General features: G+C 35.8%; 2 protein-coding genes across 3 annotated transcripts in view; one reads left to right on the forward strand and one right to left on the reverse strand.

Annotated features, from left to right (window-relative positions):
* Nucleotides 1-23,793, reverse strand: part of LOC145242853 (uncharacterized) — a 179,106-nt gene extending 155,313 nt beyond the window's left edge. Inside the window, exon 1 of the mRNA XM_080105969.1 lies at nt 23,613-23,793. Coding sequence (XP_079962095.1) covers nt 23,613-23,793 — 181 coding nt within the window. The remainder of the gene's footprint in view (nt 1-23,612) is intronic.
* The window catches only part of LOC145242521 (protocadherin beta-13-like), a 1,864,148-nt gene that overhangs the window by 628,698 nt on the left and 1,207,955 nt on the right, over nt 1-27,495 (forward strand). The window lies entirely within an intron of this gene.

A 27,495-nucleotide genomic window follows, 5' to 3' on the forward strand; every position in this document is an offset into this window, starting at 1 on the left:
ACCAGTAATGTAAAAATCTTGCGTTCTGGTAGCGATGAAATCACTGTAGACGTTTGTGATATCGCTTAGGGTTTTGAAGCATTTCTCATGCAGAAATTTGTTGAGATGCTTTAAAAAGTGGTAATCAGTAGGTAAGTGGTCTGGAGAGTATGACGGATAAAGCAGAGTTGCATAGCCCAATTCGTTCAAGTTCTGCAGGGTCGGTTTAGAAACATGCAGTCACACATGTCGTGAAGGAGAATTGAGCCTTTTCTGTTGACTAATATTGGCTGTTGTTGTTAGAATTTCTGATGCATTTCATCCATTTGTTGACAGTACTTCTCTGCCGTAATCGTTTCGTCTGCATCCAAAAAACTGTAGTGGATGAGACCGGTTGCAGACCAGCAAAGAGTCAGCATGACCTTCTTTTAGTGCAGCTCTGGCTTTCAGAAGTGTCATTGATCTTCGTTGATGTTTAACCAGTAACCTGAGCATCGCCGGTTGTGACAAAGAGCCCCCTTTTTATCGCAAGTCACAATCCGGTCGAGAAAAAGGTTGTTCTTGTTGCATAAAAGAAGGAAAGATGACATTTCATATCGACGTTTCTTTTGGTTGTCGTCCAATTCCTGAAGCACCTAGTTATGAAGTCTTTTTTTATCTTTCCAATCTCTTTCAAGTGGTTGGAGATTGTTGTGTACGTTACGTCTAATTCAGAAGTTCTTGAGCAGTTGTGTGTGGATTGGTTTCGACTAAGGCTCTTAATTGATCATTGTCAACATCCGATGACTGACAATTTTTTCTTTTTTTTTTTTACACAGTGATCACCACTTATCAAGGCCCGGAAGCCTCTCAGGGATAAGGGTTATTGCAAGTACATTACGTTAGTGTGGAGATTTGATGAAGTGTTTACTTAAGGGGGCGGTTCATTAGGAATTTGTTAAAATTGGACTTGAAGACATCCAAGTTGTAGTCCGGTGGGAAGCAGGCAGACGGAACAGAGTTCCACAGGCGTGCAGTTCTAAGAAAGAAGCTCCGTTCATGGAATCCGTGTTTTGATTTAGGCACAGATATAGAGTGGGGGAAATTTTTCACAGTGGATTCAGCTAGACGGGTGTTTTTCGTGAAAGATTGGCGAGGGGGGACCAGAGATTGGAGTTCAGACGAGCACCTCCATGGAAATAACGATAAAACAAGGATAGGCTCGCAACGTCTCTTCTGTGCGAGAGAGGTTGCAGGGTAGAGAAAAGGGCATCCCCCACTAAGCCGCGAAGTCTATTTTGTACTCTGTCAAGGCAGGATAGGCTGTTTTTAGCAACCACTACGCTCATCATCTTCAAGACTCTCGTCACCGCCACAAAATTTTTAAACCACCATTGTGCTGCGCGTTCAGTGGTGATTCCGGAGTCAAAGGCTTTGTTGATAATCGCGAGTTGTTTCAGCAGCCTTTTTGCCTTGAATTGAAATAATAAAATTGTGCGAATTTGTTTTTGTTTTTTGTTTTTTTCATCTTGTACTCAACGTTCTGAAAAAAAAAAGATATAATTGTTTTAAAACGATTGTCATTTAAACGGTTGGATAAAGCGAAAAACGATTTTAAAATGATATATAAAGTAAAGGAATCTTTCTGAACAAACTCAGGAATCGGCACGTTTTAGACTCTTAAAATTAATACTAGAATTATCCACAAGGGCCCGTGACACAAGGGATAAATACTAGGTGAAATTCAGTTCTAAGCGACACTCTTCAGTAGGTTGAAGGTTCATTCATCAGTGGAGACGATACTTTTTTTTTTACATAGAAGTCACCACTTATCAAAGGCCTGAGGTTACTCGAGGATAAGTGCTATTGAGTGTACAGTAACCAACGATATAATATCGTAGTAGTCGTTATTAATGAAAATTGGATAGATTGGATTACTTAAGGGGACGGTTCATCAAGAATTTGTTTATGTTGGACTTGAAAACAACCAAGTTGTAGTCAGCTGGGAAGCAGGCAAACGGAAGAGTGTTCAACAGGCGTGCAGTTCTAAGAAAGAAGTATTGTTCATGGAGTCTACGTTTTGATTTAGGCACAGTTAAAGAATGGGGAAAGTTATTGACAGTGGTTTCAGCTACGCAGGTGTTTTTCGAAAAAGATTGAATCAGAGACTGGAGCTCAGACGAGCACTTGCCGTGGAAGTAACGATAAAACAAAGACAGGTTCGCGACGTCTCTTCTGGGGGAAAGAGGTTACAGGGAAGAGAAAAAGGCATCCCCCACTAAGTTACAAAGTCTATTTTGTACTCTGTCAAGGCAGGATAGGCTGTTTTTAGCAGCTCCTGTCCAAATGTGGCAGCAGTACTCCATCCTTGGACGTACTTGACTTTTATATAGATAGAGAATTGCATCAGCAATGAGATATCTTCTGGAGCGGTAGAAAGATCCCCCCATTCTTCCAGCGGCCTTGGCAACAGATTTGATGTATGTGTTTCATTTCAGATCAGGAGTAAAGGTCAAGCACAGAAGCTTGTAAAAACATACAAATTACTTACGTGACTGACAAAACAAGAAATTAAATGAATGGTTACATTAAAAATTCAGTGCAGATTCTTGAGTTCGACCGAAAGATTCCTGATGACAAGATACCCCTAAACAAAATCGGAGATTATGTCGATTGAGACGTTGTAAGAATAACATTCAAGATAAGAACAGTAGTTCGAATAATCCAAATAATGTTTTGAGTTATTTCAATTCTAACTTTAGTTTTTCTTTGTACCTACAATAAGCCGTCTTAAGGTGTCTTCTCCCTCCCCCTTCTAATTATGCTGATGAGGAGACGATATTCAGAATATTTTACTTATTTCTCGATTGTTTTATTTGTAAATATCGAATGAATAAAAGGATATCGTTCCGGAACGATCATGCATATAAATATGATTTTGTTTTGTTTCCTCCTACGAAAACTCGATTGATAATTTCATACCCTTTATATATATATATATATATATATATATATATATATATATATATATATATATATATATACTTTGTTTTTATGTACATATATATATATTTTTTGTATTGATATTCATATTAAAAACACTTTTTTCTATTTATTTAAAAAGAAAATTCAACTTTGTTATATATGGATCGTGGAATTGCATTCATCTGCAAAAGATCTAGCTAATTTGCATATTCTTATAAACATTCATTTTAATTAATTCCCTATTAGATGTTTCGGTTTCTTATGGGATGATCATAGTTAACTATTACGTGTAATTATATTCATGCAGATATTCTACAAGCTTTATACTTGCGTAATATTTGCGTAAAAAGCTTATAGGAAACACAAACATCTTTCTATATACAGGGTGTCCACAAAGTCTGGCTACATTATGTAGCCAGACTTTGTGGAAGCATCCTGTAGTTTTTGGTCTACAGAATGACACTTAATATATAGAGTATTCAAACCGATGTGAAACTTTATATTTGAGTTTTAGCAGGGGAAAATCGGTGCACAATGTGAAAATTGAAAAAAATGAAATTTGCCAGGTGAAGGTCGAACGACGGCATTACGAGTATGCATGCATAATGTAATAGCTATTGGTTCATTTTTAATTTTTAACCTTGCAGCAAACATGTCTTAATAGCTTAAGCATTAATATCAAAGGAAAAATATATCGTAAGCTAAACGTTTTGGTTTCAATTCTCGGTGGTGACGCACGAGACATTTTTTTAAAAACTTTTTCAATCATCACTAATATAATAATAAATACGAAAGAAATCTGCATAAACCAAACTATCATATTTAAGCGTATTTTACGACCGGGCAACGCAGATATATATATATATATATATATATATATATATATATATATATATATAGTAATTTATAAATTATATATGGCGATTAAGCTACACTGAATATTCGGCGTTTAATCCGCTCTAGGATTCGTCAGGCTTATGCGCGAATTCTGTGGTTGTTTCTCGTTTTTATATGGTCCTCTTCTGTTGGGGATTTTAGTTAGACAATCAGCTTTCTAGTATCCACCGCGCCCCTTCCTATCAGCCAATGGGCATACATTTTATCGAACAAAGGATCTGTTTTAGAACTAAGTTAGTGGTTTAAGGCAGACGTTTTCCTCCTTTTTTTTTAAATTTTTTAAAATATATATAAATATACATATGTGTACATACATACATGCACACATATATACACATATATATACATATATGTGTGATCGCTTATGTATATTCATGTTTATTTAATTTATTTATTTGTTTATTTTCTATTGTTTTGTTAGTTTTAAAGCTATTTTGTATCGCTATCCTAGAGTAAGTATTATTTTGTGAACACAGTGGTTTGCTATTTCTCTTCTACAGTTTAATAGATTTTGGGGTTCTTTAAAGTACAGGATAGAAAATTTTTCATGAAGGCATAATTTACATGGTTCGTCTAAATGTCTGCACGTGGTAGCTTGTCTTATTATTTTCCATTCGACTACCGGCGAATGTCCGCTTTCTTTGAGTTCCCAGTATTTATTCGCTAGTGTTGTTTTTATACGGTGTTTTTTATTGTTGAATGTACTTTTGTGGTCATAGTATCGGGTTTTGAAATCTAAGGAAGTCATGCCTACGTAATATTTCTTGTTATTCGGGTTTTCTTTCGCAAATATTGTTGCTTGATAAACTACGCTTTTTGTCAGACATTTATTTTGAACTGGGCAAAGTGTGCGGTGTCTACAGTTCATTTATCTTGTTCATTATTAATATTTTTATTTATGATATGGTTGTTCTTGTCCGGGGTTGGTTTATCATTATTATTATTATTATTATTATTATTATTATTATTATTATTATTATTATTATTATTATTATTATTTCTGCTAGTGTTGGTTTTATTTTTGTCATGGTGTCTACTTTTTTATTGTTTATTTTGTTGTTGTTTACATTGTTTTTATTTAGTATTTTGTTATTATGTGCTTTAATTATCATCTCTAAATTTTCACAACAACTTTAGGATAACTTCAAGGTATTTTTATTGAAGATTTTGTGTAAAGGGTTGGTTGCGGGAAAGTGTTTTTCAATAAGATCTAGAAATTTCTTGCCAAGTTTTGTTTTTAACATTTGATTGTATGTGGCCGTATACCAAATTATAGTTCTTTTTCTTCTATTTTTAATTTTATTATAGTTGTTGGTGTTTTGTTGCTTATATTTGATATCGATATTTTTGTATCCACTATTTTTTAAGGCTGTTTCGTAGATATTGGTTGACCTGTTAAATGCATTTTCATCGCTTGAGTTATTACTGAGTCTACTTACGATCGAGTTAGGAATGTGTTTTATAATTGATGGTGGGTGATTGGACTTAGGGTTTACGTAAATTGGAGTAGCGTTATCTTTTAAGTATGGTTCATATGTGTTTTTATCTAAGTTTAACGTGACGTCCAGGAAGTTTGTTATTTTTATGTTAGCTGATATGTCCGCTTTTAGGCTTAATTTTTTCATTTCTTTGTGCATAATTTTCTTAAAGTTTTCTCCCTTGACTTTGTTGGAGTTTTTTATTATAGCTAGTCCGTCATCTCTATATAGGCCGATATCCGTAGTATCGAATATGCTTGTGAGGGTATATAAAATGAATAATCCCACAAGATCTGATGCCTCTGCAGAATCTCTTGCACCCATCGCCAAATCAAACGAATTTATCATTTTGGATAATAGAAAGCTGATTGGCTAACTAAAATCCTCAACAGAAGAGGACCATATAAAAACGAGAAACAACCACAGAATTCGTGCATAAGCCTGACGAATCCTAGAGTGGATGAAACGCCGAATATTCAGTGTAGCTTAATCGCCATATATATTTTATAACTTACTAACTAGCTCTACCTATGTATTGAGCACTTTCGAAGTAAATACTTAAAGTTCACCCATAAATCTATACTTTCGTATATTAATTTTATGTGAATAAATGAAGTAGTTATATATATATATATATATAAAGTATAAATTCTTTTATTTATACAAAATATTATTGGCTACATATGTGCATACACATTTCAGCTATAATCTTATTTTAAATTCAGCTTCATCGGGCCATCATATAAACTTACTTGAGACAAACAGAAAAACAATGCTATAAAACTCCCCCTCTCTCCCCCTCTCTTTCCTCTCCAAAAATTAAAAATGTTGCAAAATGCTGTCCTAGCTATCTTAGTAATGTTAGTATGATGGTTTGAAGAAACTAGATTTCGGACGAGATTGCAAGTGAAATATGCATGCACATATTTAGCCAACAATGTTTGTGTAAATAAAGAAATTTATACTATAATACAAGAGTACATGCTATTGACAATTATTTTATAAACACTGGAGTTTCAATATATAAATCAATATATAGAAAATGATAAAAATACATATATATATATATATATATATATATATATATATATATATATATATATATATATAAAATAAAAATTACAATTAAATTTACCAAAATGATCCAAGATGGAAAAATTAAAATATATTATAAATATTAAAGAATTAATATTTATAAAATTATCTCAGCCAGATATAAAAGCTCGATAAAACCAAATAGGAAATAGAGCTTATAATATGAGCAAACGGTTAATAAAATATGTTAAAAAAACACTTTGAAATGAGTTAAAAACATATTTAATCTGAAAAGGAAACACTAGATAAATGGATAGTCCTTAATCCGCGGAGTTTCGAAGAAATACTTTCCTTCTCATCAGAGGGTAGGAATTAGCAAAATGCGGGATCGGATTTTGCATGCAGAAGTATTTGATGAAACAACAAGTAAGTCAAAGATCTTACTTGAAAACAAAAAAAGTGAAGCAGAGGGAATATGGTGAAGTAAAAGGTGATTACACATGAATGGATAGTCTGATGGAAAATAAAAAATTCAGTGACGGTAAAATCCAAATATAAAACTTCCAAGAAAGTTAAAAGAATATATATATAATATATATATATAGTCATCCGCAAACAGACTGACTTGCTCTATCACAGCTCTTCAGTGTGGCTAGACTAGCATTCATCCCAAGCTAGGAATTGAACTTGTAATCATCTAGTTTATAATGAACAGTTCCACCTCCAGGCCACATGATTGGCTCTCGTAAATCCTATCTTCAATATCTTCATGTAAACATTGACCACCACTTTTAAATTGTTTGATTTGTCTGTTTACAAAAAGCTTTGCATAATGTTAAGTGAGTAGCAGGCGATAAAATCTAACAAAAGTATTCTACTCTAAAGGGAGGCTTCTTTTTCTCATCTTATATATTTTTCCGGTTATAGCTTCATAAACTTAAGCTACATATAAAAATCTGTTTAATGTCTCATATTCTGAAAAAAAATCTCCATTCGTTTTTTTACTGTTGATATTTAATCCGATCAACAGTTTTTGTTGTTAATGCTAATATTATAGACATAGGCGTTCTCTTTTTTCAAAGCACTCTTCCTGACACCCTGATCACTGTGTGTTATTTTCATGTTTTTTCTTCACTTTATATCGGTTACCAATAATTTTTATGGGTTTTCTCATTAGGTCTAATGCTCGCTAACACAACATACACATACCTTAATTACATTCCGAATGGTTTATACTAAATGGGAATAGCTAAATCGAAAATGAGGCTGCCCTAATTGTAGAAGACACAATTTCCTTTGCTCTCTCTCTCTAAAAGAAATGCTTATCTCTTTCTCTCTGTTTGGTTCTGGTTAGGCCAAAAAGCCTTTTTCTTCCCAACTCCACAATTCAATTCGCCGCACCAACTCCTCTTAATGCAATTCACGACACCAACTGCTTTAATGGAGTTTGCTGCAACAACTCTTCATAATGTAGTTTGCTGCACCTTCTTGTAACACAATTCACTGCACCAATTCCTTATAACACAATTTGCTACATCAATTTTTTCCACATTAACTTTTCATAAAGCAATCCGACACATCCACTCCAACTAGAATAATTAAGCAATATATGCCGAATTATTCAAGCGTCATCCTTATATCGCAACTGGATGAAAGCAAAGGCATGCCAGAGCAAATCAAGGCGGTTGTAAAATTTGCATTATTTTTTTTGTTACAGAATATATCAGCAGCAATTTTCAGGTCTTATGAACGTGGCTTAATGACTACACTTACAGTCCTACGTGTTTGTATTCTTCAAATTTATAAACAAATGGAGCAGTGTAATGCATGCTGCATCAAATAAAATTACTTACATGGGATTCATGGCTGTGAACAGGAAATTCTTGGTTTCTCTAATTTTTCAGGGCAATGCCAGAGCACGTGTCTTGCTAGTATATAAACTAAAAACACGGGATAAAAAGTAGATAGGAATAATAAAATTCAAAACTACTGATTTTTAATTACTGGTGCCTCGAGTTTTGCCTAATTATGCTAACCTCCTAACATGTTTTATTACACCAACGTCATTCAGAGATTAATTTGTTATCTTAACACTGGATAATGCTATTATTGCACGTTTTAAAGCTACACTATTTGGACAATGCTGTACTCTGATTAAAAAAAAAGCCTGTTTCTGTAAGAAGAATGTATCACAAAAAACAAAAAAAAATTAGTCGATCATCTTGAATAACATTTTTCTTCAAGTGACATTGCTTCCAAAATACAAATCAGACATTTAAAAGATTACTTGAAATCATTCCAGCAGGAAATGGAAAATCCCATTTTCTATCAATTCATTTTATTTTGAGGAAAAACATTTTATAAAATCTTATCTGGTTAATATTTACATCTTGTCTGGTTAATATTTAAATAGACTCTAAAACGACACATACACACACGTATACATAAACAAACACACACAAAACACACACAAAACACACACACACACACACACACACACACATATATATATATATATATATATATATATATATATGATGATGATGATTGCAACGTATTGTCAGACGAGTGCCACTCCCTCAAACACTTGAAGTTCACGAGCCCAAAAATGACTTCCATCTCCACAGGACCATTTTAATAGACAAATGCCTGAGGGAGTATCTATACACAGATGATGTTACAGAGGTTTAGCTTTGTATGACAGCTAAGTCTCTCTCGGTTCAAAATGTTGAGATCCAGCAACAAGTTAAACTGTGGACCAGCTCAATGCAGGTACTGGTCTCCTGCTTTATGGCTTTTTAAATCAGAGATTTGCTTCTCCTAGAAAGGTTGCCTTCACCACGGCTTACGGGAACCCTCTCCACCTCAACACACATATACACACACACAAATATACACGGTGCTAGTTGGCCATTGACCCAGAAAAAGGGTTCATTCGCCCTTTGGAAGGTCTTGTTTTTATTCATTCAGGGAGACTAGCCGCCCTCCTCACCAAACAAGTCTGGTGCGGGAACCAGTTTAGTCGTCGGTAACCTGACTATGAGGCAGGTAGTACTGGGTTACATGGTACCAGTAGCATATGACATGACCTAACATACATATATATATATATATATATATATATATATATATATATATATATAAATGACAAAATTTCATGATGTTTACCACCTTAAAATTTATTCCATTAAGTACGCTGACATTCACAACTCTTGACAGCACCTGTTTCGTAATGCAAAATTATTCATTTAATTATTATTTCAATTAACGATACTATTTTGCCATTAACTCATCAGAAGAAATAGCATCTATCAATCCATTAAAAGAAAGTAAAATGGATATGGGCATGACTACAAAATCCGATATTTGAAAATAAATAATTAAATGAACGATTTTGCACTATGAAACAGATGCTGTCAAGAATTGTGAATGTCACCGTACTTAAAGGAATAAATTGTAAGATTACCAACATCATAAAATTTGGAAGATATACTTTTGTCATTTGTTTGTTACATGCTCTGCAATTACATTGAGCTTCATACATTAAGGATTGGTATGAATGAAAGGTGAAATACAATTGAAAATTTATTTCTACAGATATATATATATATATATATATATATATATATATATATACAAACACAAGGGCCCAACTATATCTTTCGGACACTTTGAAAAAAGTACTTCAAGGTGGTTACTAGTGACAAAAACTTTTGAGATTGTAAGTACGTAGTTGAGGAGTCAAAATCCACTACTAGTGTAATCATTTTTTAGTTTGGTTTTGATAATTTTAGTTTTTTTGTGATTTTTGTGAAAACTTGCGCGACACTATTTTTTAGACAACAAATCCTATTTTATTAAAGCTATGTTCATGTATATGGTGCTGTATGCAAATTTTCTGCTTTTACACTAAGCTGTCATCATTAGAATCAATTATCTGTTCTATTTTACTGGCAATCAATTAAATTTAATGAGGTAAAATGTGTTCAAAAGAAGTCGTTTGTTTGGTACGGAAGAAGCGGGACGATGATCTCAGCATCAAAAGGATCACCATGGATTTGAAGCTGTCGAAATCAACGACGGAATATATGTTGAAGACAAACTCTGAGTGGAAAAAGAAGAGATGACGGAAAAAAATCAATTGGCAAGAGGATTGAAAGGAGAATGACGAGGACTGTGACACGGCTTTTGATATCTGAAGAAAAAGTTATAGCAAGAAAAGTGAAGGAGAAATGTGAATTGGATGTAAATGTTCGAACAGTACAAAGAACGCTGCATAGGATTGGTTTGAAGTATGCAAAGGCTAAGAAAAAAATTACACTAACAAAGAAACACAAAGGAGCAAGACTGGAGTATGCTAAATGGTTGTTAACAAAGTATGTTGACTTTAAGAAGGTTATATTTACTGATGAGAAGCGTTTCAAGTTTGATGGGCTTGATGGATGATGTACTTGGTTGAGAAGGGCTGAGCCTGTTGTACTGAACTAACGACAGATGGGAGGAGGAGGAGGAGGAGGAGTTATGGTTTGGAGTATGATCTTTGCTAATGGAAATATATGGTTGAAGTGGCTAAAAGGCTAGCAGAACAATGAAAGCTACAAACAGTTGCTGGACGAGAAAGCCCTACCAAGGATAAGAAGAGAGACAGGGGAATGATTTCGTTCTACAGCAAGACAATTGCAGCATCCATGTATCAAAACTCATGAAAGAATGGATGGCTAAAGTGAATATGACTACTTTGGAATGGCCTGCAAAAAGCTCAGATCTAAATTTAATAGAAAATGTTTGGGAAATGTTTGCATTGCACAACTTGTCTATAATGGACCTGAAATAACGAAAGAGGCTCAACTATGGGAACGAATACTAGATGCCAAAAACCAACTTATAGAAACATATAGAGATGTTATTGAGAAGAAAGGTGATATTATGGACTATTAACAGTTGTTCAACGATGTCTAAAAAATAATGTTGCATGCGTTTTGTAAAAAAATGATAAAAATTAAATATTTTCCCTTACCTAATCGATTTTCTTCCATTTTTATTACAGGTATTGTCTTTATATGATTATGCTATTCTATTGAAGGAATTTCACGACTCTATGGTACTCAAAAAGTCTAATACTAAAGTGTCCGAAAAATATTGTCGGACCCATATATATATATATATATATATTCTTTTATCTATCCCATTAAATGTTAGAAGATATAATATTTTATGTATCTATTTTCATTTTATTTCAATATGTGAGTTAAAAAATATATTTATGGCAATTAAGATACACAGAGGCTTCTGTATTTTAGCCTGAAGTTATTCTATAGGAATGAAACGTGTAGGTTTCTATATAAATTAATGCCATAAATATATTTATAAATATATTTCTATAACTTACTACTATATATATACAGTAGTGTATCTGTATATATGCAGTATTACACACACACACACACACACACACACAGACATATATATATATATATATATATATATATATATATATATATATATATATATATATATATATATATATATATACATAATTTCAATTTAAAATGACCACTAATTTTAGGCATTACTTAGTTTATCAAATATTTTCGTATTAATTGAATTATTATGTAGCGATGATACATACGACCGGAACAAATCTCTGGCAAGAACATTTTCTTAATAATAACCGTTTTCAATGGCCACATGTATCAGAACATGCAAAGACACAAGGTTGTGATCAAGCCACTCATACACATGGAATTAAGGAACTATGTTATGTTTCTGCGCATAGAGATACAGCAAACTGACTGGAACTTTCGGGAACATCCCTATATAAAGATTTGCTGCAAAAGTCAAATCAGTTTTTTCTTTTGTTTCCCCAAGACTTGAGGTCAGAATAACTCCACGATTAGGAGGCGTTAAAATCCTCTGTCTTGAATTTGCACGCAATGCACATGTGCCTTAATTCTCATCACGGAAAATTACCTGAATGAATGAGAATTTAATTCTCCCTTTTTAATCAATGTTATTTCGAACTACTATTTTTTATGTGCTGAATACAAGTTTTCGCCCTTTTGATTATGAACTATTCATTTTTCTCTCAGAAAATAATCACATTTATTTCAAGCCACGTGTGACATTCTGGACACAGAAAAATCAGTAACGTGAAACTCTATGCTATTCTCACGAAATCCCCATTTGACTACTCCTTCATAATGAAGACACATTATAAAAAAACATGTATGTTGGAACGATTTGACGTAATATTCCTAACACGTAAATAAACGTTGCTTATTTTATATTAATACAGTGATTTCCAGTTCTTTGTAAGGTGTCTTTATTTTCCGGAGTTATTTCTATATTTTTATTTTTATGTTTGGGATGATGCGATCTGGTGGCACCCTTCTATTAATCGGCAATCTCATTAAATTTACCTTTAACAGTCCCTTGGATTCTCTACTACTTTCGACTTCAAGAGATTTCTGCACCTGCAACCTCGGTCCTAAAATTTGATAGAACCTGAATTGGTCAACGCCGACTCACACACTTACAAGTTAGTAACTCCATGGTCGGTTCCTATAATTAGGAACATACAACCTCTGCACATCCTCCTACGAATTGACACCACTGCAGTGAGTTGTACAATTACTAAATCTTTACTCGTTTATGACTGGGTATGTGTTTTATAATAAATGGGTTAGATTTTTTATGTATTTATGTTGTATTGGTATTTTATTTTGTGTAGGGCTTATATATACTTTTACTTGAACTGTTTTAATTTAAACTAAAATTAGGAAATTTTTTAAATTTTATATTTGTCAATGCGTTAATAATTTTTGGTTTCTTTAGATATAATTTTCCTGGAGTTTTCACCTTTGATCCTTATTAAGTCGCTTATTGTAGTCATCATCTATATATAAACTGATATCGCTATTTGCACATATATTTAATAGCATTCACAGAATATATAGGTCTGCACTATGTAACAAGTTGAATCTAAGTATCCTATGAAGATATCAAAAGAGTTTGCTATTTGATTGATTATTAGTGTTAAGTATTACTGATCTTCTATAAGAGTTAAAAAAAAAATCACCTCAAACAGTGCATATTGCCACCTGGAACATAAGGGATAGTATTTGGGATTGTTTAACAGGGGACTATATGGAGTTGAACATCGAGATATTTTCACATTATTTTAAACTTCTACAATTGAGTACAATCAGGGAAGCAGAAAATGGGGGAGATTACAAAGTCTAGCAGTATAAGAGGAGAAACTCTTTGAGTAGAAGCCTTTTCAGCATCTTGGGACCTCAACAGTGAAACGGTGAGATTTCGATCTTTGTCAGATTAACTCGGAGTATGTACATCGAGGGGGGGGGCACAAGTATTATGAGTTCATCAGAGCACATTCCTTTGAAGTACTTGTAAAACAGACACAAGGATGCAACATTACTGTGATGGGGCAGAGGTTGGAGGTTGGCTGATAGAGCGAGCCCTATTTGAGTCTGTTTGGACCCTGTCTAAGAGTGAGAGATTAGTGGTAAATGTACCATCCCGGATGTAGCAACAAAACCCTATGCATGGGAGAATTCTGGTGTGAGTAGCTTAGCTATATGGATTTCACCTAGATATATTCACTGTAAACTATAAATAAACGCTTAAAAGTTCCTCAGAAATAGATGGATCAACTGTCAGAAAGTGCATTCATTTTTCCTCTCAGTTCTATTGAACCACGAAATTCTTTCAGCTGTGTTAACCGATTGATTAAAGTTTTTTTATCTACTTGTTAAGTCTTGTAAAAAATTGGTTGGCAAAGTCTTCCTGTTTCACATCTTGTCTGGTTAATCAACCTGGTGGTTGGCTTATGGTTGAAATAAATCTTATGTACGCTTCCTTAGGTTTTATTTTGTTAACTGTCGTTGATGGTATGTTTATTTGTAATTTATTTACTCTATTTATATGTGTAAAATTTAAAAAAAAAATGTTTTCATTGTGTTTTCTTCGATTAATACACATACACAGGCACACACGTATATTCAGGGTGGAACGATAAAATTGTCGCCCTAGAGAACACAACATGATTCCGTTTCTGTTTGATGAAAACCATTTTTCTTTTTTTGTTGCAGACCATCTACTAGTTGGCCAGTTGTGTACAAATTACAAGAGCGATAGGAGCGTTTTATCATGTCTGAAAGTGACACAAAGTTCAATGAGCAAGATCAGAGATGTACCACACTACAACTCATGTTGTCTACCAATCCAAGTCATAACAACAGGACCATTACCAGCACCCTAAAAATGCACCATTTGATTGCCAGAAATAACAAGGACGTGCTTAGGGTTATGAAAACAAAGTTTCTAGACACGTTTATTGTCTTTGGTGTGGTTTCAAGAAGGGCACATCATGCCACCTCACATCTTTGAAGTTGACTTGAAAATAAACACCAAGATGTACTTGGATGTTTTGAAGAGTGTGATGATCCCTTGGTGCAATCAGGTAGTTGCTGGCCGACCCTGAGTGTGGCAGCAGGACTCAACGCCGGCCCACAAGTCCGGTCTTGGCTTCAGAAGGAACCCTTCTCTCACTGCCCCCTCCACACTCGAGCTGAACCCGCTGGACTACTTTGTTTACTAATATATCTAGAACATCACCAACACGACCTTCCACAACACCAAAGCCAGTCTAATCACCACTATCCGCCGAGTATTTGCCGAGCTCCTTCCGGTGCTTGTAGAAAAGGCACGCTCCCAATTCTGGACCTGCATCGAGGCAGCGATTGAAAGCAGCTACATTGAATATTTGTCAACTCTACTACATAATTAAGTTACCTGCATTGATTTTTTCAATAAAAGTTTTTAAATATAATTGTAGTATTGTTTTTTTTTTTTTATCGTTCTACTCTGTATAATGATATAAGCATTGTAACGAGTCTATATGGATTGATCATGTTTTTTAAAATTTCCATGTCTCATCAAGGTGCCAAATGGTTTGGATTCCTGACAAGACATGGAAATGTTGAAATGTTGATCGATCTGTATTCACTCCTTACAATGTTTATATAATGTTATATATTTATATATCTTAAATAGTAGCGTTCATGTGTGTGTGTGTGTGTGTGAGTGTGTGTACAAGTCTTCTACAGCTCACATCAGTGGACCGATCATGACCAAAACTGGGAGGATAATGGTCCTTTGCCTAGGAATTGTGCACACCATTTTTCAGGGTTAAGGTCAAAGGTCAAGATCATAGCCTTGTCATATATACTCTCCTACAGCCCATATTACTGGAACGATCATGGCCACATCTGACATGATGATTTTTTCCCGACCTAGGCATGGTGCACACCATTTTTCAAGGTCAAGGTTAAAAGTTAAGGTCATATTTAGTGCGGCTTTTCATAAACCCCTCCACCTAGGGATGGTGCACACCAAGTTGGGGTTTGTCACTATCCGGGAGGGCCGCCATCACCCGCATCCCTTCAACCAATTAAACAAATGTTAACCATTGTGATTCTTTGTAATTGTTTCACTTTTTATGTGTAACAATATGAGTATCAACTTTGATATAATCTATTTGCTTTAAAATTCGATGTTGGGTTTCAATCACTCCAAGAGGTAATCAAAAAATAGGTGCATCCACTTACCGCAAGGGTGCCTAAGGAGCGGATACCCGAGCATACAGCAAAGTCTTGCGCAAAACGCGAGTATCTTTGCACGTTTCTTTGCTAGTTTGTTTATAAACGCTACATATGTACTGAGCACATTTGAAAAGATATTGGTTTTTAGTCCATGTTATATTTAAACTTAATATATATATATATATATATATATATATATATATAAGATTTTGTTATTAGCATTTTTAGCGATAGTAAAAACTTCGAAACGCTGTTGTTATTTTTTCCCCTGCTACCTTAGAGTTTTTTAAAAAGAATAAGCTCTTATTGCTATTCATATATCTATATGGATTCACTATCCAGCTCCCGTTTCCCACCTCTCGGTAGCTGGTCCCCATCCCCGCCCCTATCCACATTAAAAAACGGCCTCATGCCTTATTTGCTCTTGCGGAGATGCAAATAAACACAGCCCTTATTTTTTATGGGACGCATTTATTTATTTACATTTATTATTATATATTTGTTTTTTTATGTGCATACGTGTGTTTCTGGCTTTTTAGACTTCGTCAGTACAAGTCTTTCTCTCTCTCTCTCTCTCTCTATATATATATATATATATATATGTGTTTCTGTCCAATTGTTTAAAACAATAGCCAACCGACTCTCATCTTTCCTTCACCTCTTTATTTTCTTCATAGTTCAAACACGTGACTTTCTCAATTTCAATGTTTTGTATGATTAGATTTTTCGTCTTCACTTAAGAATTTGATTTTTTGAAAGGAGGATAAAACCTTTTTTTCCTGTAGAATGATTAGTAAGTTGGTTATTGTAACAACCAATTGAACCAAAACATGATTTTGGGGGGGGGGGCAACAACATTAAAATAATATTTATTTGACTATAAATAAACGTACGCCTTGCTTTTATTATATAATAATTGCACTATTATATAAAGCTCGTTAAATTCATTGGTTTTTATCTTTGAATATTTTTAATCTCAAATTATACATACATATCAGGTTGACAAGAAACTTCTTGCGGGGGTTTTAGCTTTTAAATTCAGATGAACATATTTCGGCTCAAACAAAAATTTATTAATCAAAATAAGCACCATCAGAATCAACACACTTTTGCCAATGCAAAACGAGTGGATTTATGCCAGTAACGTAAAAATCTTATGTTCTGGTGAAGATGAAGTTGCTGAAGGTGTTTTTGATATCGCTTAGGTTTTTGAAGCATTCCTCATGCAGTTGTCGAGATGCTTGAAAAAGGGATAACTGATAATGAGTCTTGAGAGTAGATGAAGAAAAGTTTCGTAATTGTCTGTATTTTTGAGATGAGGTGTTTTCATTGATTGAGATTGTCAGATTGACTTACTCATCTTGGTTGTTATAGTCACAACGTTTCGGCCATTTTGCCCTCTGGCCTTCATCAGATGTTTTGTATCGAACTGAGGAACCGTTTGTTAGGAGTCTCGAACCCAATCCTTTATTATTATTACGGGGGTACCGTGTTCGGACTCCAGCTAGGCTCTGGGACATACTTGCTGATTCTCTGTTTTGAATGTTACAACTCAGCAACTATGTCCCAGAGCCTAGCTGGAGTCCGAACACGGTACCCCTGTAATAATAATAAAGGGTTGGGTTCGAGACTCCTAACAAATGGTTCCCCAGTTCGATACAAAACACCTGATGAAGGCCGGAGGGCAAAACGGCCGAAACGTTGTGACTATAACAACCAAGATAGGAAGTCAGTTCGACAATCTCAATCGAAGAAAAGTTTCGTCACCCAATTCGTTCAACTTCTGTAGAGTCGATTTAGCAACGTGCAGTCGAGCATTGTCATGGAGGCTCTTAATTGATCGTTGTCAACATCTGATTTGCAATTGTATTTTTCGGTCGCCCACACTGAGGAGTGAACTAAAATTGCAAATTACTTTGGACCTCTATCCATTCCTGGCTGACAGAACAAGAGCATACTACCCCCATGAAATAAATAAACGGTTCCACTCTAAATTCCATCCAAATTCCCGAGTTTGACAGAAACATTCCCGAGTGCGACAAGATGCATTGGAAGAAGGTCGGAAGTTACATCGACCAAAACGTTGTGCAAATTACACTCAAGATGAGAACAGTAGTCCGATGAATCCGAATAATACAGAAAATTTACTGTTTATGAATTTTCGAACTAAAACAAAATAGAGCCAATAGTGACAGTTATACCAGTTTGGCTTGTATAACTGACATGATAATGTTTCGATCTTTAGCTATCAATAACTAAGATCTCATCAAGCGAAAAGTCTGTTTTTTTTTTTAATTTATGTGTTTATATTGAAAAATAGAGAAACAAATAAAAAATATTTGGGATCCCCGTTTAGCATCAATTGAAATGAATGGCTCTCGTCTTGGGAAGGCTCCATGTTTTGACAAGCTTTTAGGTTTGCCCTTTACTTCTGATCTAAGATGGAACACTAACATCAAATCCGTTGTCATGGATGTTCAGTAGACATCTCATTGCTGATGGAACTTTTTTCCTGTATAAGAGCAAAGTACGCCCAAGGATGGAGTACTCTTGCCACATCTGAGCAGGAGCTGATTGACCAAGTTCAAAATAGTCTTTGTAGCTTATTGGGGGATTCTCTTTTATCTTCCCTGCAACCTCTTTCCCACAGAAGAGACGTTGCGAGTCTGTCTCTGCTTTATTATTATTTTCATATCAAGTGCTCGTCCGAGCTCCAATCTACGCCCCCCTCCCATGCCTGACTTTCATGAAAAACACTCGTCTAACTGAAAGCACTATCAATAATTTCCCCCACTCTTTATCTGTGCCTAAACCTAAAAGTAGATTTGTAGTATTGGGAATCCCAGCTTAAATGCTATATAGGTAGTTTTAGAAATAGAAAGTTATGTAAGTGTATGGCTTGCAATAAGCCACAAAGAAAGCAGAACAACGGAATAGATTTTAAACAATGTATTACTGGAACAACAACGTAAAAAGGTTACAACTGAAAAGAGTAGTAAACGTCACCAAGCAGGCGAGGGTCGCTCTGGTGTTTAATCCACACCTGGGATCAAAAGGTCTATGGTTTATATAATGGATAGAACAGTCCATTTGGAGGGTGATTCCCCCACGACCCCCTTCCAAGCTGATTTCTGCGGTTGTGAAAAATCATCATTTCTTCCTTTTGGGGCAAACCACCAAGGGGTTTGTGCGCTTCCTCTTTCTGCCGAAGCATCTCGGTTCTGACATCCCTTTTGGAGGGTCTATGTCAAAACAGTCATACACAGTTTCCATCGCCTCATTGCCGTCCTGCGGTGGTTCTTCTTGATCCTCGTAGAAGCGTTTCCTGATTTGGTTCAGGTGCCTCTTATGTTGGAACTTTGGGCCCTGAATTATGTATGTAACATGGCCGATTCTTCGTAAGATCGTGCCCTGTTTCCAAAAAGAAACGTTAGTTCTAAAATGTCTAAAATACACGTTATCTCCGCTGTTAAACCGTTTTGTTGGCATTGTAGAGGTTCTGTTGTGTACTATGTGTTTGGGTAGCAGTTTATCAAATACGGATTTTATTTTCCATCCAAACATGATTTCTGCTGGGGATCTCGCATCTGGTTTGTTTGAATTTCTCATGATTCTGTAAACCTGCAGAAATTGCTGAAGGGTCTTTTCAGTCGCTCTACCGGACGCCTTTTTTAATGCCCTTTTAAGCATATCGACAATGCGTTTGGCCTGGCCGTTGCTTCTGGCATGGTACTGGGGTGTCGTAATATGCTTGACTTGATATGTCTCGCAGAATTCTCTGAACTCTGTCGAGGTGAACTGTGTAGAGTTGTCGCTAACCAAACAGTCTACAACCCCAAACCGAGCAAACAATTCCAGTAAAAAATTTGTCGTTGTTGCTGTGGTCGGTTTTTTGCATCTTAGTACCTCTGGCCATTTAGAGTAAGAGTCAACTACTATCAGGTAGTAAAAATCCTCCACAGATCTTGCATAATCGATGTGGATCCTCGACCATGGTTGTTCAGCCTTAGGCCAAGATTTATATGTTATCGGTGGTGCTTTTGCAGCCAAAGCACAGCCTTTGCATCTGTTCACCATGTTGGTAATATCTTGGTCCATAGCTGGCTAATAAACAAAACTTCTCATGAGGCGTTTCATTCTGTTTATTCCTGGATGCCCCATGTGAAAATCCTTGAGAATTCTTTTTTGAAGGGTTTGGGGGATGACAACCCTTTCACCATATACCAGTATTTTGTCACAACCAGAAAAAAAATGTCTGAACTGGTGTCACCCAGTGCTAATTTCTGCTTTGTGGTTTAAATAAAATTGTCATTTACGGATTCTGACTTAATTCCCTGAAGTGTGACCGGCAGTCCGCAGATAATATTGTTTATCATGGTTTTTACATCACTATTAATACATAGTGCTGTGATTAGTTAATCTTCAAGAGATTCCATTTTGGCAGGATCAGTCTCGATAAACCGTCTGCATGGGCTAGTTGTTTTGAGGGGAGAAATTGAATTGTAAAATTATAGTTCAGCAGAATAGTTCCCCATCTTAATAGTCAGTTCTCAGTGAATGTTGGAAGCCCTTTTTTTGATCCAAAAATGGATATCAACGGCTTATGGTCGGTTTGTAGAAAAAAATGTCTTCCGTACAAGAACCGGTGGAATTTTGAAACTGCAAATATAATTCCTAGGGGCTCTTTCTCGATCTGAGAATAATTCTTTTCCACTGGCAAGAGGGTCCGTGATGGGAAAGGAGTAGGCTGTTTCGAGCCATCCGGCATTCGATGTAGCATGCACACCCCGATGCCATATTGACTAGCATCGCTAGCTACTATTATGTCCAACTGCGGGTTGAAATGTGCTAAGAATAGTTTTGAAGTCATGATTCTTTTTATTTCTTGGAATAATATCTGGCAATCTTCTGTCCACTCCCAAGCCTTATCCTTTTTCAGCAATTGTGGTGCATGCAATTTGTGCATATTTGGGATGTACCCCTGGTAATAATTTGCCAAACCTAAAAAACTCTGCAATTGAGTTATGTTTACTGGTGCTGGCATTTCTTTAATAGCGGTCGCCCTATCTGGGTTTGGGCGTCTGCCATCTTTATCGATTATTTGACCCAGGTATTTAATTGTTTGTAAAAAGAACTCGCATTTATCTGCTTTGATCTTAAATCCATAATCTTGTATTCGACTGAATACTTGTCTGATATGTTTTTCATGTTCCTCCCTGCTTTTGCTCGCTATGATAATGTCATCAAGATATGCGATTGCGGTGTCCAAACCGGACAGCATAGTATCCATTACTTGCTGGAATATTGCGGGTGCCACCTTGATACCAAACGCGAGTCTTTCATATCTGTACAACCCCCAATGAGTGTTAATACAGAGGAGGTTAGCACTTTTATCATTTGCCGGAATCTGTAGGTAAGCGTTGCTTAGGTCGATCTTGCCGCCATTTAATTTCGTGAACACTTCTTCTGGACTAGATAATGGGTAGTGAAAATCTTCTAAGGACCCATTGAGCAGCCCACTCACTATATTCATTCAACTTTAGCCAGTACACCGATGCTTTCTAATCTGTCTAGTTCCTGATTTATTTTGTTCAGGGAAGTGAACGGGACATTACTTTTCTTTTTAAACACCAGTGGTGTGCCAGGTTTCAACTTAAAATTTGCGGCCATTTTTGTACATCTCCCCAGGCCAGGAGTAAATACGTTTGTGAATTCAACTATTGACTACTACGATATTCCCCATTGACTACTGTATACTTATATCCTTATGCTCGAGTAGCCTCTGGGCCTTGATAAGTGGTGATTCCTTTGTTGGAAAAAATAATTGGATAAAAAGCTGAAAGTCATGTGATGCGTTTTTGAAATAATGTTTAAAATTTAGTTATTATGTTTTGAGCTAAAATCGTTAGAAGGTTGTTTTAGCATTGATTTTGTTCGTGTTACTGGGTAGGACAAAACGGAAACAAACTCGTATCATTTAATGGCAGACATGGACGAAGGAAGAGTGGAGGCGGGAAAGAAGAAAATAAGAGAAAGGAAGGTTTTATTAAAGGAGGGGGAAGGCTTGTTTAACGTAGATTTTCTTTATTTCTTCATTTTCATTTATTTTGATTATTGAATTTAATCTACTCCTCATATATGTATATATATATATATATATATATATATATGTGTGTGTGTGTGTGTATGTATATATATATGTATATATATATATATGTATATATATGTGTATATATATGCATATATAGATATGTGTATATATATATGCATATATATATATGTGTATATATATGCATATATATATATGTGTGTATATATATGTATATATATATGTGTGTATATATATCAATTTGCATATATTTAATTGTAAGTATTCTTTATTTTACTAATTTATTTATTTTTTGTTTTCAATAAGTATTTCGGAAATTCTCTGGGACCTCTTAAGTAATCTCAAATCCAGTTTGTAAAATGGCCGTCGTAATAGTTAAATTTGAAATGCAAAGTGGAGTGAAAAATCAATGGTAATTAAGTTCTCAGCTGAAACAAGATTGGCTAAATTCAGACATGGAAGTCTCTTCCTTCTTTTGCTCATTCGAATGTTACGATTCAAATAATAGCATTTCGGGATTTCTGAAACTGAATATATTAACACTTAGATATTTGCAATGGCAGACAACGCCGAAAGCAGCTTACAATCTGACCTCACGGATCGGCTGCCTAAACAAAGGACAACGTTAAACGACCCCTTGTCTAAACGCTGGCACCACCTGTTTATGGTATGAATTTGATTTGCACGTGTTTATCAGAATAGCGTAAGTATTCAACACCACACAGAATAACATAGGGGCGTTGTGATAGGATTGCATAAGACATACTGTATTTGTAGACTAACCTGAGTGCCCGGCGTTGCACGGGTGTATAGAGATGTGTGTTGAGCAAAACAATTTAAAAAAAAAGTGGGCGTGGCGCGAAGCGGAAAAGAAAGGGAAAGAAAATCTGACGTTTTACCGCTACTCCATGACACGACCGGAAGTTCAGTACGTTAAAATTAGGCAAACTCAATCCAACCGATACGATGACTTGCAAAAATGGCTCGCAAAAAATCGACTTCTTGTAGAAAACTGCCCAGTTGAGGGTGAAGTAATTAATGTTTTAGGCCAATTTTTCGATATTTGTCGTCTGAGACGTCGAGCTTCAAAATGATACCGATCTCGTGAAAATCCGTCGCCTCTGTCGAAAGTTTTAGGCATACATACATACATACATACATACATACATACATGATGGCAGCAAATTCGTTCTCGAATATTGCCATTACTTGATATAGCATTAAAAAGATAGAAATATAAAGACAGATCAGTGATGAGCTGCACGAAAGTGGCTTTTAAGCCTTGCCAAATTCTGGTATTCTTTGGCACACATGGTGCAGACATGAGCGCCACTAGCAGCACGTGCTGGTCACGTCTATGAACATTCAAATGCCGTTTCAAACCGCCTGCTGTTTTGCATGTCTGCCCGCAGTTGACACAAGTTAGATCTGGCAACACAAGACTGTTTTGTGGCCCATTGCGCTGATGAGCAGTCTGGTGGCTTATCAGCCCAATTCTGCTCAAACATAATCTCCTGCACGACTCACAGTCCAGACCAATTTGGCACTCCAGCTCATCAACTGTCTCTTGCACATTCCCTTTCCGAATATCACGTTTCAGTAGTTCAAACTGAGTTCGATCAGCCTCAAACTTGCTCACACCTCCCCACAAGGCTCTTCTCCATTCTCCACAATCCAAAGCAAGACTCTCCCAGGTTTTCTCCTCCATCTCAAATTTTTTCAACGTGGACCTAAAACAATCCTTCAACCTCATTTTAGGCTTTTGAGCCATACGTCTTCCCTCGGCAAGCTCGCCATAAAGGAGTTGTTTGGGAAGTTGACTGTTTGACATCCTTACCACATGACCACACCATATCAGTCTATGTTTGATAATAAGGGCTTCAATGTTTAGACATTGGGTCCGTATTTAATACAACACAGAATGACGTAGGTGGTTAAGTGGTTAACGAAACTGACTGACAACCTGGATGTGCCATGTTCGGACACAGTTCGTTCCACAGAAATACTTTCATCAAAAAATCCACACCCGACCTTGTGTCTAACATCCTGATGAGGAGGCAAATAAAATATCGTGGTAATAGAAATGGAGTTCATATATTAGATCCATTGCTCCTTCCACTTCTTTTAAAGTTGGTTTCTTTTGATCGCTCCAAACACTTCCCCACTTGACAAATCTACTATCAAATCATTAGTATGGAGTACTGTTGTTATATTTGAGCTGGTAAATCTCTAGCTGATTTGAAGGTGCTTGATAAGGTGCAGAAATTTAGGTAAATATTACCTTACGCTACAACAGAACAGCAGCCACTCTAATTTGGTTTTCTAGGAGTATTCGAGCTCACTAACATCGAATCTGATAATCAAACCCATCGCAACTTTACCATTTGCATGGTATGAACCCCTGGAACTACTTTGCCTCATTTCACTGCCTTCGTTTATGCTATGCGCAATCGGTTTCTAACTGAAATGTGCATACACGCGTAGTGAGTTGACGTTTCACAAGGCACATGAATACATGGAGGACATTTTAAATGACAAGAAATATTTTTCATCAAATAAAAAAGAAATGTGCTTCATTTTTTTTTTTTTGTGTGTGTGTGTGTGTGTGTGTGTGTGTGTTACGTAGTTTTTAATGCTTTTTAATTGATCTAAAAAATTAAGTTTTCACGAGTGGTTTACAAAGACATCTTTTTATGTTTTTCGTTCTTTTTTTGGGTGAGGGGAGAACTTGTGTAGTTTAAAAGGTGCTTCTGCAAAAAAAAAATAAAAATGAACAAGATTCTATTTTTTAAACTTTGTTATTTGAAATGTCCGCTAAAAATATTCCTCCTCGATGTGATAAGTTACTTCACTATGCTCGTGTGCACGCGAACGCATCATGTATGAAAACACTACTGAAGGCGGTGAAATGGTGTAAAATAGTCCCCGATTTCAGTGGTTCATGCCATGCAAACGGTAAATTTGCGACAAGTTTGATTATCAAATTCGTTGTCAGCGACCTCGAATACCCCTACAAAAACAAATTAGAGTGGTTGGTGTTCTGTTTTAGCGTAAGGTAATATTTACCGAAATTTATGTAGAATTTTATTCCCCCTTCCCTTCCCTTCCCTCTCTCTCACAGACGTGATGTTTGCCAGTCTCAGTCTTTTCTATAAATACTATTATAGCATATGTTCTTCAGAATTGTCTGATCTACTATCTTTGCTCCAGCTCGTTTCACTCGTTGCTCTAGTTGTCCCCATCAATTCACTGTTTCGATCCTCATTGTAACACGACTCCATATCCCAATAGCTTCTTTCCAAGAACTGCAGTCTTGTGGAACTCTCTTCCTGGTGACTGTTTTCCTCCTACCTATAACCTTAGTCTTGAAGAGACTAAGATTAATAGGCATCTGTCTTTCTGATAATCATCTTTTGTTCTTGTTGGCTCCTTACATCAAATGGCTTCATGCCTTGTCTGAAGCGTATATGAAAAGAAAAATATATGTATGTTAATAAATAGTAGTAAACATAAAACTTGATTTCATTAACAGTGATATCTCTATCTCTCCATCCATCCATCCAGCGTGGCCGTAGCCGAGATTGAACTCACTACACGAATTTGTAGTGTAATTCGAATCTTGTCGGTAGCTGAATACTTGATGCTTCTCCAGGGTTATCAAGGGTATTTTTTATCGTGACGCCATCACTAGACAGAGTGCCTACCATGAATTAAAAGAGTCCCATCTACCCTCAAGAGAAGGATAGACCGCGCCAGTTTCTCAACCTGGTATTTTGCCTTGTACATACAGCACTTCGCCTTCTCAAATAGTCACCCATCTAGTACTGGCCAGGCTTAATGTTGCTTAACTTTGGTGATTTGGCGAGAACCGGTGTGCCAACATAATTGTGCCATCTCTATCTCTACTATTATATAAAAGGAACTTTGTCTGTGTGTCTGTGTAGCTGCGTGTCTGTGTGTTCGTCCCCTATGACTTGAAAACGGCTGGGTCGATTTTTATGAAATTTCACATGAAGGTATTTTTATGTGCATGCCAATGTTCTTAGATAGGTTTTATGCTGGAATGTCTTCAATAAGTATCGATAATCAATAATCGAAATAATCTGATGAAAGACCAAACAGGCGATTTTGACCAAAGTTAACATCTTACACAGCCTATCATTACAAGTGCATTTGAGAAGTTTTATTTCCGCACAAGCCGAAAGCTTAACATATAAAATCAACAGTGAGCCCGTTCGAAATTAATGTTCCTGTTTAAAGCACAATTTCCCAATGAAACTTGACTTTTTTATTTTAAACTTAAATTCAAGCTATTATCACCGCACAACCAGTAATGCCTGGCATAGGAAATCAACAGTAGGTTCTTTGATATGATAAGGGCGCGTTCGAAATGAATGTTTCTGTTTAGAGCAAAATTGAAACATGATATTTGATTTTTGGATTTTGAACTTTAATGCAAGCCATTATATATAAAAATAATTTTATAAAATCAACAATAGGTTCTCTACAGTGCAATGTAGACTAAAATGCATTGTGAACTTGGTCACTGGGAGAGGCATGTGAAGCTTCCTCTCGGTGCCTCCTGTTAGGTCCTCAGTTAGAGCAGGCAATCAATCGATTTGATTGAAAAATTGGCTATTTCATCGATGACAATAAAAATATGGGAGCGTGAAACATTTGCCAATCATCATTCAATCCCGGGCAACGTCAGGTCACCCTGTAGGTATATAAGATCCTTTTCTCAGTGCAACGTTACTGTTCCAATAAAGTCATTTTGCTTTTCCGAAACTAGATATATTAACAATAAGATTATCAATAGAAGACAATGCCGCGAGCATACAATGTGACCTATGGATCTTCTCCGTAGACAAAGGACAATACTAAAAGACTCTTACCCAACCATTTCCACTGCCTATTTGCGTTATGAATTTGATGTGCACCAGAAATATATTTCTGACGTAAGTCAATTCCGCAGAAGACACGGATATCAGCAGATGTAAATTATACGAGCAATAAAACCAAGTTAGTATGTACTTCGAATATGTGGCAATCATGTACGATCGATTCGCATATAGACAGATTTACATATGAACAAATCTACAAGTGAGCAAGATCTCCTCACTCGAAGCGATATCGGTACATAAAACGTTATTTAATGGGAGAACACATTTGCTGTCCTAATGTTGTGGCAATATCGAACTGATATAACAGTAGAAGACATATTAAGTCTGAAAAGGATCAGAATTTTTGCTCCAATTTTGATGATAAACATCATTCTATGTCATCTATAATAGAAATCTCACCTGTCGGTTTGTATGTATGTATGTATGTATGTATGTATGAGTATCTGCCTAAAACTTTCGACAGAGGCGACGGATTTTCACGAGATTAGTATCATTTTGAAGCTCGA

Source organism: Euprymna scolopes, chromosome 21 (genome assembly GCF_053919585.1).
Source record: "Euprymna scolopes isolate OS-2025 chromosome 21, ASM5391958v1, whole genome shotgun sequence".
Taxonomy (NCBI): Eukaryota; Metazoa; Mollusca; class Cephalopoda; order Sepiida; family Sepiolidae; genus Euprymna; species Euprymna scolopes.